Below are 14605 nucleotides of genomic sequence, written 5' to 3'. Positions count from 1 at the left end.
ATTTGCTGGATTCACAGAACAAGAAAGATGAAGTCAGGGCTCAGCAGGGCTGGTCGTTGAAGCTAGAGTGAAGAGCAGCCTGTTGGGGAGTAAAACCATAGGATTCACATGTGCCACATGTGCTGCAGACACAAATTGCTGCTACAGAAGACGCAACAGAGGTAACAAGGTATCCTTTACACCCCTGGTACATCTGTGCACTAAAGTGGTTAAATAATTTCTATACTTTATATGGAAGGTAGTCACAACATTGAGCTCTGGGAAAAGAACACATATATAAGCCTGATCCTAGCAGATGTTCAGTGGGTGAATGAAAATAGAAGAAAAAAAATGCAACAGGAAAAATGCAAGAAGGGTACAAGGCAGTTGTCAGAGGATGTAGGGAGGCAACTAGGAAAGCTAAGGCCTCCTTAGAATTAAACCTGGCAAGAGGGGTCAAGGACAACAGAAAGAGCTTCTTCAAATGCATGGCAGATAAAACTAACACCAGAGGCAATGTAGGCCCACTGATGAATGGGATGAGTGCCCTGGTGACAGAAGATACAGAGAAGGCAGAGTTACTGAATGCCTTCTTTGTCTCTGTCTACTCTGCCAGTGGCTGTCCTGAGGAGCCCCGTACCCCTGAGGCCCCAGAGGAAGGCAGGGCAATGGAGGAGTTTGCCTCGGTTGATGAGGACTGGGTTAGGGAGCAAATAAGCAATTTGGACATCCATAAATCCATGGGTCCAGATGGGGTGCACCCGCAGGTGCTGAGGGAGCTGGCTGAGATTGTTGCTAGGCCACTCTCCATCATTTTTGCTAAGTCGTGGCAAACGGGAGAGGTGCCTGAGGACTGGAGGAAAACAAATGTCACTCCAGTCTTCAAAAGGGGCAAGAAGGAGAACCCGGGTAACTATAGATTGGTCAGCCTCACCTCCATCCCTGGGAAGGTGATGGAACACCTTATCCTTGGTGCCATCTCAAGGCATATCAAGGATAAGAGGGTCATTAGGGGCAGTCAACATGGCTTCACCAAGGGGAAGTCATGCTTGACCAACCTCATAGCCTTTTGTGAGGACATAACCAGGTGGCTAGATGATGGCAAAGCAGTGGTGTGGTCTATCTTGATTTCGGTAAAGCATTTGACACCGTCTCCCACAGCATCCTCACAGCTAAACTGAGGAAGTGTGGACTGGATGATCAGGTAGTGAGGTGGACTGGGAACTGGCTGAAGGAAAGAAGCCAGAGAGTCGTGGTCAATGGGGCAGGGTCTAGTTGGAGGCCTGTATCTAGTGGAGTCCCTCAATATATTCATCGACAACTTGGATGAGGGAACAGAGTGCACTATCAGCAAGTTTGCTGATGACACCAAGCTGGGAGGAGTGGCTGCCACGCCAGAAGGCTGTCAGCGCCAGTGGCTGACACGCCAGTGAGACCTGGACAGGCTGGAGAACTGGGCAGGGAAAAATTTAATGAAATATAACAAGGGCAAGTGTAGAGTCTTGCATCTGGACAGGAACAACCCCAGGTTCCACTATAAGCTGGAGAGCAACCAGTTGGAGAGCAGTGTAGGGGAAAGGGACCTGGGGGTCCTGGTGGACAGCAGGATGACCATGAGCCAGCACTGTGCCCTTGTGGCCAGGAAGGCCAATGGCGTCCTGGGGTGTATTAGAAGGGGCGTGGTTAGTAGGTCAAGAGAGGTTCTCCTTCCCCTCTACTCTGCCCTGGTGAGACCGCGTCTGGAATATTGTGTCCAGGTCTGGGCCCCTCAGTTCAAGAAGGACAGGGAACTGCTGGAGAGAGTCCAGCGCAGGGCCACAAAGATGATGAAGGGAGTGGAGCATCTCCCTTATGAGGAAAGGCTGAGGGAGCTGGGTCTCTTTCGCCTGGAGAACAGGAGACTGAGGAGTGACCTCATTAATGTTTATAAATATATAAAGGGTGAGTGTCATGAGGATGGAGCCAGGCTCTTCTCGGTGACAACCAATGAAAGGACAAGGGGCAATGGGTATAAACTGGAAGACAGGAAGTTCCATTTAAATTTGAGAAGAAACTTCTTCATGGTGAGGGTGACGGAACACTGGAACAGGCTGCCCAGGGAGGTTGTGGAGTCTCCTTGTCTGGAGACATTCAAAACCCGCCTGGACGCCTTCCTGTGTAACCTCATTTGGGTGTTCCTGCTCAAGCAGAGGGATTGGACGAGATGATCTTTCAAGGTCCCTTCCAATCACTAACATTCTGTGATTCTGTGAAGAAAGAAGCCAATACCAACATTGAAGTTGCAGCTGACTGATACACGATAATCATTTCCTGAACAGGGCGTGAAGCCACATTGTGTTTTATTATTGGAACTCAAGGACTTGTGTGTGCTTGGAAATTTACTAAAATAGCTGTTCTAAAAGTACAATTTCCTAAATGGAACCCCAGCAACAACATGCTGGCACTATAGATAAACAAGGAACAAACTGGCCTTGCACATTTTGGAGCAGGCATCAATACAAAAAAACCACCACCAGTACTATGACAGACATTTTTACTTCTTTAAATCTGCACACACAGCAGAAGCTTATCCAAAATGGTAGGAATCACTGACATAATTTTGATTTCTACAATGCGTGGCACAAACAGGTGACAATATCCGTTGGAGGTTCAAATAATCTAAATAATTCTCCACCTCAACCTTAAGAAATACCAGCCTTGTGCTTCTGCTATACCCTGTGCGTATTCTACACAGAGAGGAACAAAATCTCCAGTGGTCCTAACTTGGCATTACACACTGTTCCTTTATGTGACTTTTATCTTATGCAGGAAGTCAAAATCCTTATCCAGGCACATCAAAAGAAAGAAAACAAGCAAAGTATGCAACCTCAAAAGAAAGCTCTCAGCTTTGGAGTTCACTTTCTCTGTGATAGTTCAACAGTGCATGTATTGCTGACCTTCAGAGCACACCACAAACACAACTGTTTATATAACCTTTGCACAATGAGGAACATGCTCTGCTTAATTCTGTATTGGCATCAAATGCAGTCAACTATATTATGATCCTTTTTGTTTTTAAGGTTCCCTTACCCTGGAAATGTTTATAAATGAGAAAACTGAATCAAAACTTCATGATGCAACAGAATATAAAGCAGAACAATATACAGGCAAAAACAGTCACCATCTTAAGACAAGTTTCTACATATCTTGGCACATTCTCAACTGGAATAATTCAAGGCCATAAATTTGCTGTAGGTTTTCTGGTTTCTATTATAGTGTAGCTTACACCTAATCATGACAAGCTCTGATGAAAAGATTACAAATTTTAGGTTGGGAAACATTATTTTTTTTATTATCATGAAGCCAAGGCCTTGTATGCACCAGGAAATTTATTAAAATAGGTATTCTAAAATAGCTGTGTCAATCAGTTCCTCCTTATAGGAGGATGGAAGGAAGTCTTGGAAAGGAACAGTCAGTAATATTAGCCCTCAGACTTCCCAGAACCGTTGGGTACTTATCATAGAGAAAAGATTACAGAAACATGTAGTGAGATGATGAACACACACACGCAGAGACATGAAATTGTTTAAAGAGAATTTGAAAAACCCTGAAGAAAGTGAATATGCTAAATTTTGAATTTCTGCCCGCAAGCTTGGAGATTCCTGCTCCCCCTCGCAATGGGAGAGAAAGGCCAGCTTCAGTCTAGGGGGGTAGATCTCTCTCCCTTAGCTCTTTGGACAGTCCATGTGGGAAGGGTCCCAAAAGAGGCCGCTCAGAACTGGGAGCCAACTCTACCATGTAATCTGAGATGGGTGTCTCTTTTTGACTTTAACGCAATATTATGAGACTGGCCTTGCTGTGCTTTGTGAATGGCTTGGTTTCCTCCTCACTCTATTCCCTAAAAGCTTTTCCAGCCATTTCTCTTTGAGGAGCTTTGCACGCTATTAGAGGCTACAAATGCCTATGTCATGTTGTTTAATACTAGATATTATTCAAAACTATAAATGCTGCAGGGCTATCCTGTTTCCTTGACTATACCAATTTATATTGAGCACTCTTGCAGATGCACAAGTGCTTTCATGAGAAAACTGAGTAAAACAGACTTCCAACAAAGATAAAAAACCTCTTCCAATTAACACAGAATAATTAGCTTATGGCTTATCTCTCTGTAAAAGTCAGAGTCAAGTCTGTCAAAGTTATTCTCAGGTAGTATCACAAGTCTGAAAAATACTCCTGGTTTCTGGGAAAAGCGGATGAGCATCTCTAACAGATTCAGTGTTTTCTGATCCTGTGAAGTGTTCTTCACCAAATACAGCACATTGTATAAAAATTAAGTGTATTGTAAAAAGAAATATAGTTCTTAAAATTAGACAGCTATGACTGGACTAACTGCTGCCTTTACTTTTTGGGGGGTTGTTTTTGTTGGTTTGTTGTTTTTCTGTGGTTTTGGTTTTGTTTTTTAGAAACTAGAGACCATACACTGTTACAGCTGCTATTATTTTACTGGAATAAATAATTTTCCACAGATCTGCAACCTGAATATAGCTACAGATTTCCATTAAAATACCAGTTAAAGTTGTGTGCTTCAATTAATTAGTACAATAATGTAATATTAACTTACATTTTTTCTACAGTGTTATTATATTAGATTACATTATTGCTTCCTTAACAAAAATATATTTTCAAAAATTTTGTAATACATTTAGTCTTGCAAGGCTTTATCAACAGATGTATTTTATGGTAACTTTTCATCTTCGGGAGAACTCTACTTCACTACTTTAGGCTTAGGTCCTTCACTAATACCCATGTTGGCAAATTCTATCCAGAGTTATAAACCAATTATCCTCACATATGGATCTGATTGCAAGATCAGAACCATATACATCTATTGTGTAATGCACACTTCCCCTTCAACTATCAAATTAAATTAGGTCTAAATAAAACTAAGCTGATGAAATTATATATGTGTGTTTAAAACTGTAATTCAGCAAGGTATCTAATTACAATTTAGGTTACTTAAGAAGTTTGCCATTTTTTCTCAGGACCCATGCTGCTATTTAATATATACTTCGTTATTTTAATATTATTCACTATATTCTTCATTCTAATAATTGCGTTGATTTTGATACATAAATGTTTCAAAGTTGTTAGACTGTGCCTATATTTTCTTGAGACTGTGCACATATTTTCTTATCTGAGATACAGTATTATTTACTTAGTTACAAATTTACAAATATTACACAGCATTTAAACATGGGAGGGAGTAGATTTAGACTGTGAATCTTCTATTGCATATTGTCAGCGCTTCCCAGAAGAGCATTTAATGGCTTTGGCCTTTCAGTTTAAACCATGTCTATTCGTCACAGCAAGGAAGGATGTTCTAAACAACAGGAAAAATTAATATAAGAACTGGAGCTCAACAAATTTAAGCCTGGAAACTGTTACTGAAAACCACTTCAAAAATATAAGAACCGCTGTTACACTATTATTTTTGCCAGCCCTGGAAGCCCCAGGTTGCTAACACAATCATCAATGCATCAATGTAGGAAAATCTGCTCTTAGCTCCACCCTGTTGGAAGAAACATTTAATTTTAAGCAAAATCAGCCTAACGCACAAAACCCCACCTGTGCAAAGGTATACAATGTCTTCTAATACAGAACAATTTCAAAGGGAAAGGGACGTCTCTCAAGGGAATATATCTGGCAGTCTTTATCTGTGAGCCCTGCCGCTTCTTGCTGACTGGACGCTTGCTACCTCAGGCTGGATCAGAACTTGGAAAAGAGCCACAAGGTTTACCTTGGAAGGATCTGACTCCCACAGAGAATTTTCAGTGTCCTCTCCAACTGACTGTTTGGATGGTTTCTTCAGCTAAGTCCACTAGAAGGGACCTCATTCATACTAAATAATCAATGGACATTCCATGTTCAGTAAACTGAATTGTTTTTCTCTCTCTGGGAAGAAAGTTCACAGTAGAAACCAATTATATTGGGGAGCTGAATCTGTTCCCTTTGATGTCAATGTGTAAACAGCACTGATGGAAAGATAATTCAGGTTTTGGTTCTTATAAACCTCATACATTTCTGCAGTAGCTAGGAAATGAAGGAAACGAAATGTAGCAATGTATCACAACAATGAAAATCAGATAACGTCATCCATCAGGTAATAAATTGTTCTTTTACAGTGAAACGGGCTGAGGAATGCATGCTACAAATGAAAACAGTGGCTTAAAGCATATATTGCATACTTCGAATTAAAAGATTCCTCAAAGCAATGGCAGTCATAACCGTATTCCTTGATAGACAAAGTAATCTTTCTTGGCGTAAGGTTTCTTCTCCATCCATCAAATAGCAATCGAATTAAAGGAACATCCCTAAAGTCTTGAGGAGGTCACTAGGCCTGTCTTCTAAATCCTCCCACCTTCACAGATTTTTGGTATCTTTTTCTCTTTTAAAGTTAGGACATGGAAAACACTTCAGTAATTTAAAAAAAAAAAAAATTAAAATTCCCTTTGAGTCTCTGTTGCACTTTTTTAGGACAGGATGTTGACAAGTTTCCCCAAAATATGCAAAAAGAGTATTTATATCATTTAAAGCAAATATAGAGTACGTGAAACAATGACAGAAAGATAAAAGGTATGGATTATTTTCCATGTGATTTGCTAACTAAACAAAAAGCCTCTGTTGCCCTAGCAGCGCTGACCCCAGGACAGCCTGCCAGCCCGAGAGCCCTATCTTTGAACTGTAGTCAAAAGAAATCTCATTAAGGACGGTCCTCTCCTTTCACCTGAGGCCGTGTTTGTTTTCGGTAAGTATTCTTCGGGAGCTGAGTTAAAGGAGGGGCTCAAAGGCGACGGCAAGCGCCCAGCCCGCCACAGCCTTGAGACCCCCAAACGCCATGGAGGCCGCAGCTCCGGGTCTCCCGCTCCGGGCCCCAGCGGGTCCCACCGCCCAGCGCTCCCGGCGGCAGCGGCGGCCGCCCCGGCACAGGGAGCGCCCGCAGAGGTAAGCGAGGCAGGCGCGGGGGGGCTTCCTTCGGCAGCCTTCCTTTCGAAGCTCCGGCTCAGTTATCATTTCAATGCAACCATTTCAGCATTGCACAGACAACGGAGAACAATTTCCGACTTCAGAAGTAAAAAGGCAAAAGGTGTTTCTGAAAGCGTTTCACTTGGAACGGGTGTTTTCATTTATTTTGCCAATGTATTATCCTTTTCAGTCAAATATTTCAGAACTTACTTATAAATGGAAGTAAATGAAAACTAAGGTTGCAATAACTGATTTATTACTTTAAAAGTTTATTTACCTTTCCTATCTGAAAGCACTTTTCCATTTCCTGAACTGTGTGGACCTGTGTCACAGCAGCAGAGATGGAAAGTGCCCTGTTTCCCAAAAATAAGACAGTCTTATATTAACTTTTGCTCCAAAAGATGTCTTTTTTTTTTAACATGTATAGCTGCCTAGACACTATTTAAATGGACTTTTTTATTTTTAAAATGAACGGTTACTAGGGCTTATTTTTGGAGTAGGGCTTATATTTTGAGCATACTAAAAATCCTAAAAAATCATGCCAGGGCTTATTTTCAGGGTAGGTCTTATTTTTGGGGAAACAGGGTACTGTTAAAAAGAGCATCTGTAATGCAGGCCCCCTGCCACCAGACAAAAGGCAGATGTAGCATGCAGCACTGCATATGCTCTCTTCAGCTAGTTAGATCAAATTGCCCATGTCAGTTTAATGCTGGAGTTGCTTACTCAATAAATAACCAGCCACTCAATGATGACATGGAATCTGTATTTAGACATACTGTCAGAGGGGGAGGGTTACTTTTTATTTTGTAGCAGTGCTGTATTAAAAGAAAAAAAAAATCAGTATTAATTACATCATCATTTGGAGTTCAATGCAGTCACTTTGAGTTGTGCAATCTTAAAGGGAAATTACACCCTAGTTAAAAATGTGCAAGTGATTGTCTAATTTTTTTAATCAGATTGTGGACAGAAGACAGACTAATATTGCCATAGAAATCAGACTTACCAAATCAAAATGTGTTGAAAGGAAAAAAAATAATTGTATTTCAAAAGATACCAGAAGACTCTAACAAACGGAGCTGTACTGTACACATATTACCACAAGGAATTAACTGTGGGAATGCTGTTCTATGTAATCTTTCAGCAGCCCTGCTTTATGGAGGCCCTGGATGCTCCCAGCAAGAGATGGTGAAATGACAGGGAATCAACAAATGGTAAGAGTAAACTCAGGAGAAAATAATCCTTATAGAAAACAAGTGCAGAAATTGAAACTATTTGAACACGGGAAGTGACACTTGGTCATCTATTCATTTGTTCTTTCAAGCATTTCTTCAGTGTTAGAAAATATGGTTCAAATTACAGTGTTCTGTATATTATAATGGTTAAGAGTATGCCTAATTTTGTATCAGATACAGAATCATTATCAGTTCTTAAAGAGCTGCCAAAAGCACTGCTTATTCAAAACAACCCTTATTTAAACAGCAGTATTTATCTGCCTAATTATAAAAATAATGATAACCTCAGTTTGAAATTTCCAGGCCCGGTCTGTATGTGATATTTTTTATATAGGGGGACTTACTTTCAGAAGAAATTAAAATGAAATGAAATGAAATGAAATGAAATGAAATAAAATATAAAATAAAATAAAATAAATCCGCAACCCCCAAAACCCACATACTTTCAGGTGGACAGTTTTGGGAGGGATGTTGCTATAGATAAACTAGCTGAGAAATCAACAGAAAATTGGATTTTAAAGTAGCTCTTACTGCCAATTGCCTTTGAAAGGCATTATGATTATTAGTTTTACCTGCTCAAGTAGGAAGATCACTTAGGCTCAAAGAACAAAAATAAAGAAAGACTGAAGCACATTCAACATTGATCCCAACACTGCAAACTTTAAAGAATGTATTGAAATGGTGCTACTCATATGCTTAGTTTTAAGCACCTGTGTTAGTTTCTGCAGCATTGGACCCACAGTTACATCTTCGACTTTTTTACCAAAGGCTCAGCAGATTAAGAGAACTCCTCTCCTTATTACAAGACTTTAAAGACTCACAATTTCTACTGCAACACCTTTTTACCTTGTACTTTTTGTCTGCCGGAGGTGGAGGTTGTAACTGTACAGATATGAGGGACTGCCACGCTCCACCTGGCAGGTGCCCTGGGAAGAACATCCTCCCCAGTGGTGTTCCAAGCTCTGCCAGAAGCACCTTAAATGTGCTAAGGATGAGAGGAGTCTTATTCTCATGCTTACAGTGCTGATTTCAAGAAACAAAGGTTTCTGAAATCAGGAAGTTGTGATTTATCACTGAGGTTATGTTTTTGTAGAAAATTTTTTTCAACCAACTCAGAAGATTTCGTTCACACTTGGGCTTATGCCCACTTGTGTGAGAAAAACAAACCACATATGAAGTTTTCCACATTCATGCTAACAGCCTGGCATTGTTTCAAGCCAACTATAACTGAAACAGTTGAGTTCGATTTTTTTAACATTTCTCCTTCCTGCCAGAAGCTTCTCAGATCCTTCTCATCCATCTCTTATGGCCCACCCACACTGCTTCAGCATCCAAGATGCCTCTGTAGCTTGGGACTTCAATGAAGTCTGAAGGAGGACTTTAGGAGCCCTTTCATGTGCTTTTTAACAGGGTCACAACAACTGAGGAAAGATGCTTGCATACTTTGTGTGGTGCAGAGGTGGAAGACATGCTCACATCCCACAGCTGTGGAAGGCAAGAGGTATCTTCTTCAGCAAAATTACTGAGGTTTCTAGCAGAAAGCCTTCAAAGATGGGTTGAGCACAATGTTTTTGCTAGTTAGTTGCATGCTGGCTACTTTTATTTTCTGCAGTGTATACATGCAAATGCCAGTGCTTTACGGATCAGTAGACACTCCAAACACTAGAGACTGGAGCAAATGTAAGTTTCAATATCCTCTGTGTAACTGAAAAAATGCTAGGAATATACATATACGAATCTAACCTGGGAAATTGAAAGATACAGAGTAGAGCACTAAAAAATAAAAGTACTGGTAAAAAAATTTAGTATTTTTACCTCAATTGCCAAGAACATGTGTTGCAATACACCCTATAGTTACCTATACGTAATATGTTTTTCCTTGTACACTTTTCCTCCCTATTACCTAAATTCATCATTATTTATGCCCAAATAAAAGCCATGAAAACTAATTTGAAGTTACTATTGCCATATCTACAACAGAATACAAATGAACATTGAACATTTTCTGCTGTATACAAACATCTGAGGCAGGTTTTGCAACTAATTTGCTTTCATCAGAATTGCTTTTCAGAAATGCTGCATTATAGTCTATAAAGAAAAAGCATATAATATGTGTTTAATCAAGACATATTATTACATATATAATTATAAAAAAACACATTCTAAAAAGAAGACAGCAGAAAATACAGGTAAATAAAGATAAAAAAGACTATTTTAATGTAAATAGGAAAGGAGCAAAATGATATATGGTATTTAACACAGATATTATGATCACAGCTACCATGTTCGGCCAGATTAGGAGTCCGTAGTACTAGGTACTGTGTAAACAAAGGAAATGACTCTCCTGATTAAACACAAAAAACCCCTCAACAAAACCCTAACACCCTGAAGACAAATCATTTTGGCTACATTTGGGTACGAGAGAAATGGGTCAATGTAAAAGGTACAGAGAGAATTCTACAGGACCCCTTGCTCAGTCTGTAGCCCAAGGGCTTTTTTTGGGGCTCACCAAAATATCCATGCTGAAGCCTGTTTCCTCAGAACTATAGATTAATTCTTCTGATAGTGGCAAAAGTAATGCCTTTTTGTAGCAGAGTAGATGGTTTCTAGCTTCTGTTCGCTAGACGTTCTAGTATAGCAAAGATAAATCTTCCTATTTCATGCACCATCAAGTTTATAGCAATGGGAGGAAAAAGTCTTCTTTTTTAAGGTATGGTAGAGAATACATGCCTGCAGGATGAAGTGATACGGCTCAGTGACTTTGGGATATGCTTTCAGGTTTACATTCCAGGTTTATACTCTTAATAGGATTTAGTAATGTTAACATTGGCAAATTATTTTTTTTGTTGTGAACTTAATTTGAAGGAATTTATTCTGTGCTAAATTAATTTTGATATTTGAAATATATTTTTGTTACCTACTTTGTTATATCAAAATGCTCTTTTTTATCACTGTTTGCAAAGAAATATGAAATGCCAGTTGTCTCTTGGTTTTACTGTTTGCACTCTCAACATGCTTGTACAATCTTTCATTACAATTAAGCTTGCCAGCTTGAACATTCCAATTCCAAACTACTAGTTAGTGTAGTTAAAGAGGTATTTTATAAAACCCTAGCCTCCCGATCTTTTAAACTGATTGAAAATCCTTTTTTCTTCCACTCACCAAACTTCTGTTTGGTGATGTTATTAGCTTACCAGTCTCTATAGATATTCTGTATGAACTTAAGCAAAATGTACAATACTTCATGGCTTTATGGCTCATAAACTGCACAAGCTCAAGCGCTTTGTTAAATGTGCAACTAGAAGAAAAAAGTGAAATCTTATCTTTTAGTATATTCTAAATAATAAATATGTCTCTTTACAGTCAGAACTGGATGGTCAAATAATAAATTTTAGATCAAAAGAAGCCCTGGGGTTTCAACATCCAGTGAGGTGAGTTAAATCCTATCACTTGATACAGGAAAAGTGATACCTTCCAAGATAAGACATATTCCTTCTCAGGACAAGTATCAGTTTGCCTCTGGAGTATCTCTTTTTATTAATGCAGTTTAACTACTCAGCAGACTCTGTAGATCTTTCTCTCTCCACAAGAAAATACGCTCAGGCTAAACAGAACCTGAAACAATATGCTAATAATGAAATAAGAAAAAAGAAACAATGTTCTTCTGCCTCATCTAATTTTTATTTACATTCATTAATATGATAAAAACCCACAAAGCCCAAATAATTTATCTGAGTAGCTGCTGATGGAATGTGATTTGTTACAGATCTATGTCCTAAGGTTGCCTAAATTTGCTCTTGAATAAAAGTTGAACTCCAGGTAAAGCTTTTCTTGTGCTGGGGGGATTTATAAGGGTTTTCACCAACATTTGGATTCTTTAAGGCTTAATGATGTTGAATCTCCTGATTTGGACTTGTGTTTAGAGGTGGAAAATTGATTAAATATCCCTCTTCTTTACAAACACTTGTTTTTTATGGAAGTTGTTGTAGCTTAAATTCTGTGTGACCTTTGTTGCTGTCAAACTTAATTGAAAACTGGCCAAAGAGGAACCAAGAGGACAAGATATACATACATATGCACACAAAACCAAAAAGAAATACATATGTATACAGACCACATAAGTTTTGCTTTAGTGGGAAAGCTGGTGAAAACCTGAAATATAAATAAAGCCATTTATGATTTCAATACAAAACAATACAAATTTTGAAATAAATCTCTCTGAGCATACACCTCCTCCTCCACCTGGAAACACAAAAATCACGTTAAGATCAACATCTGTGCAACAGGCAAACCACTCCAATCTTAACCTGGTGCCTTAATCTTAATTCCAGAATCCCAGAACATTCCTGAAACTTCCCCCAGTTGCATGTGACACTTTGATTCTGAACTGTGCTAAAAACCAAAGCAAACCAAAGTATCGCAAGCATCCATCATTGCCCTGACAACATTTTATCGGAGTGGGAACTTAGATAAATCCAATATCTAATATGCCCAAAGCAACTAAGGTAACTTAAAATCAACCATACCTTTTAGTTAGCAACTTTTATTTCAGAAGACAAGAAACCCCAGGATTTTTCTCTCTTGAAAGATGAAAATAGGTTTTAATACTCCATCTAGCTTAGCTGGGAAACTGTTGCATAGCTTTACTTTTTCTCTTAAAAAATGTTTTCTTATTAGACTTTATTTGCCCAAGTCCAAATCCCAAAAGTTTCTTAATAACATTGGAGAGAAGGTTCTGGCAAGTTTTCCGGTACAAGCTACAATTCATTTCTACAATGATGATGCGGACTCTGAGGAAGACGAAGAAGAAATCAGTTCAGCCCAATAAGGAATGGCGGTCAGCTTTAACAAACACAAAATAAAAATCAAGAGATAAAAAAGGAACTGTCACAAATGTATGGACAAACATCTGACCGAACAAAGAAATACATCAAAGCTTGTAAGAAAACTATTTATAACTATTTTACCAAGAAGAATGAGTCAATACAACTGGAAACTAAGAGGAAATCATTTTGCGTTTTGAGAGACTTTTAAATAAAACCCTGAAGCTGAACAAAAGTTTGTAATGTTTTAAATTGAGGTGGTTTAAGTAACATGGATTAAGAACATTGGGAATACTGTACTTAGCTACTCACTATTTTTTTACCTTGCAGTCCGGATAAAATGAGAATAGGATTGATTATGGGACAAAATAATATACTGTACAGCCCCAAAATAACCCAAAGGCTTTGAAACACAACATTTGTAAGAATTTAAGTAAGGAATGATTTAAAATGCAAAGACTATTACTTATTAGCTCCATGGGGCATGTCTATTCTGATATAAATGCTGTACACCAAATTGACCTAATACACTTCAAGAGAGATTCCAGTATAAACCCCTGTCAAGACAAGCTCTAAACAACAATCGTGATATTTTCTGGGGTCCTGTCATTCTATTATTATCAGATTTCTCCCCTCTAATCAGAAAAGTGCCTTTTTGTCAGTAAATTAAAAGCCTTGATTAAAAACTATGATTTAATTTAATGACGCATTAAAATGTGCATTTTGTGCTACCTTTGTTTTTGTCTTCACCACAATATTCAAATCTTATTTATATAGCTTGGTGTGCTTGAATATATTTTAATATAACTGACCTACTGCTGATTCCTGTCTAGTGGGGTTTGGATGTATCCCTTACTACTTTGATACTTCTTTTACATTTATGTTCAGGAAGACTTAAGTTACTAATTTTCATAAGCATCTTCATGTGATGTACAATGTAGACACATTTGTTCTAACACTGTTATTCCACTAGCAAAACCTGCTTTTTCAGTATAGTTTATTTTATTCAGAGAATTGGAATAATCTCTTATGCTTGACCTTTTGTTTGCATAAATTATGTATGCTCAGAGAGTTTGCCGGTACTTGTCTTGTTATGCCAGCATTTTTTAATTGGCTCAAGAACTAACTATTTAGCCCCACTATGCTTCAGAACTATTATGCTTCAGGAATCTTATATCTAATCAAAACTGCCATAGTTTCCCCAGAGACACGGCAAAGGCAGAAGCCAAGATTCTTGGCCTTTTCTACACTACTGTTGGTGGTGTAGATAAGGTCATACAGTTGTAAGAGCCACTTAAAGTATGTGTCAGATCTTCCTCTTAGTACAATGTACTGTCAAAGAAAGCGATAGTGTTTTAAATTGCAAGTCTAGCAAATTAGGATTCCAAATGAATGAATATATAAGAATGGAGGATTTTTAAAAAAATCTCCAAACTAAAAAGTGAATCTATTAATTTAATCTACACAAGGAGACAGCATCCTATAATGTACAAAATTACACATACTAGTCAAAATTGTAAACCCTGGTGCGACATATGAAAAAATTCAGCTTTTATATTTCACTCATTC

The 14605-nt window shown here is 38.5% G+C and overlaps 1 protein-coding gene across 1 annotated transcript; it reads left to right on the top strand.

Moving 5' to 3' along the window:
- The first annotated feature begins 6853 nt into the window (after positions 1–6853).
- On the top strand, positions 6854–13041 carry RIPPLY3 (ripply transcriptional repressor 3). Its single transcript, XM_065640784.1, has 4 exons — positions 6854–6960; positions 8123–8192; positions 11577–11644; positions 12891–13041. Exons 1-4 carry the CDS (start codon positions 6854–6856, stop codon positions 13039–13041), a joined length of 396 nt encoding a protein of 131 aa, XP_065496856.1.
- The last annotated feature ends 1564 nt before the right edge of the window (positions 13042–14605 follow it).

The sequence above is a fragment of the Caloenas nicobarica genome, chromosome 1, assembly GCF_036013445.1.
Source record: "Caloenas nicobarica isolate bCalNic1 chromosome 1, bCalNic1.hap1, whole genome shotgun sequence".
Classification (NCBI taxonomy): domain Eukaryota; kingdom Metazoa; phylum Chordata; class Aves; order Columbiformes; family Columbidae; genus Caloenas; species Caloenas nicobarica.
Note: the sequence above shows the minus strand (reverse complement) of the source record. Positions and strands in the feature narration are given on the sequence as shown.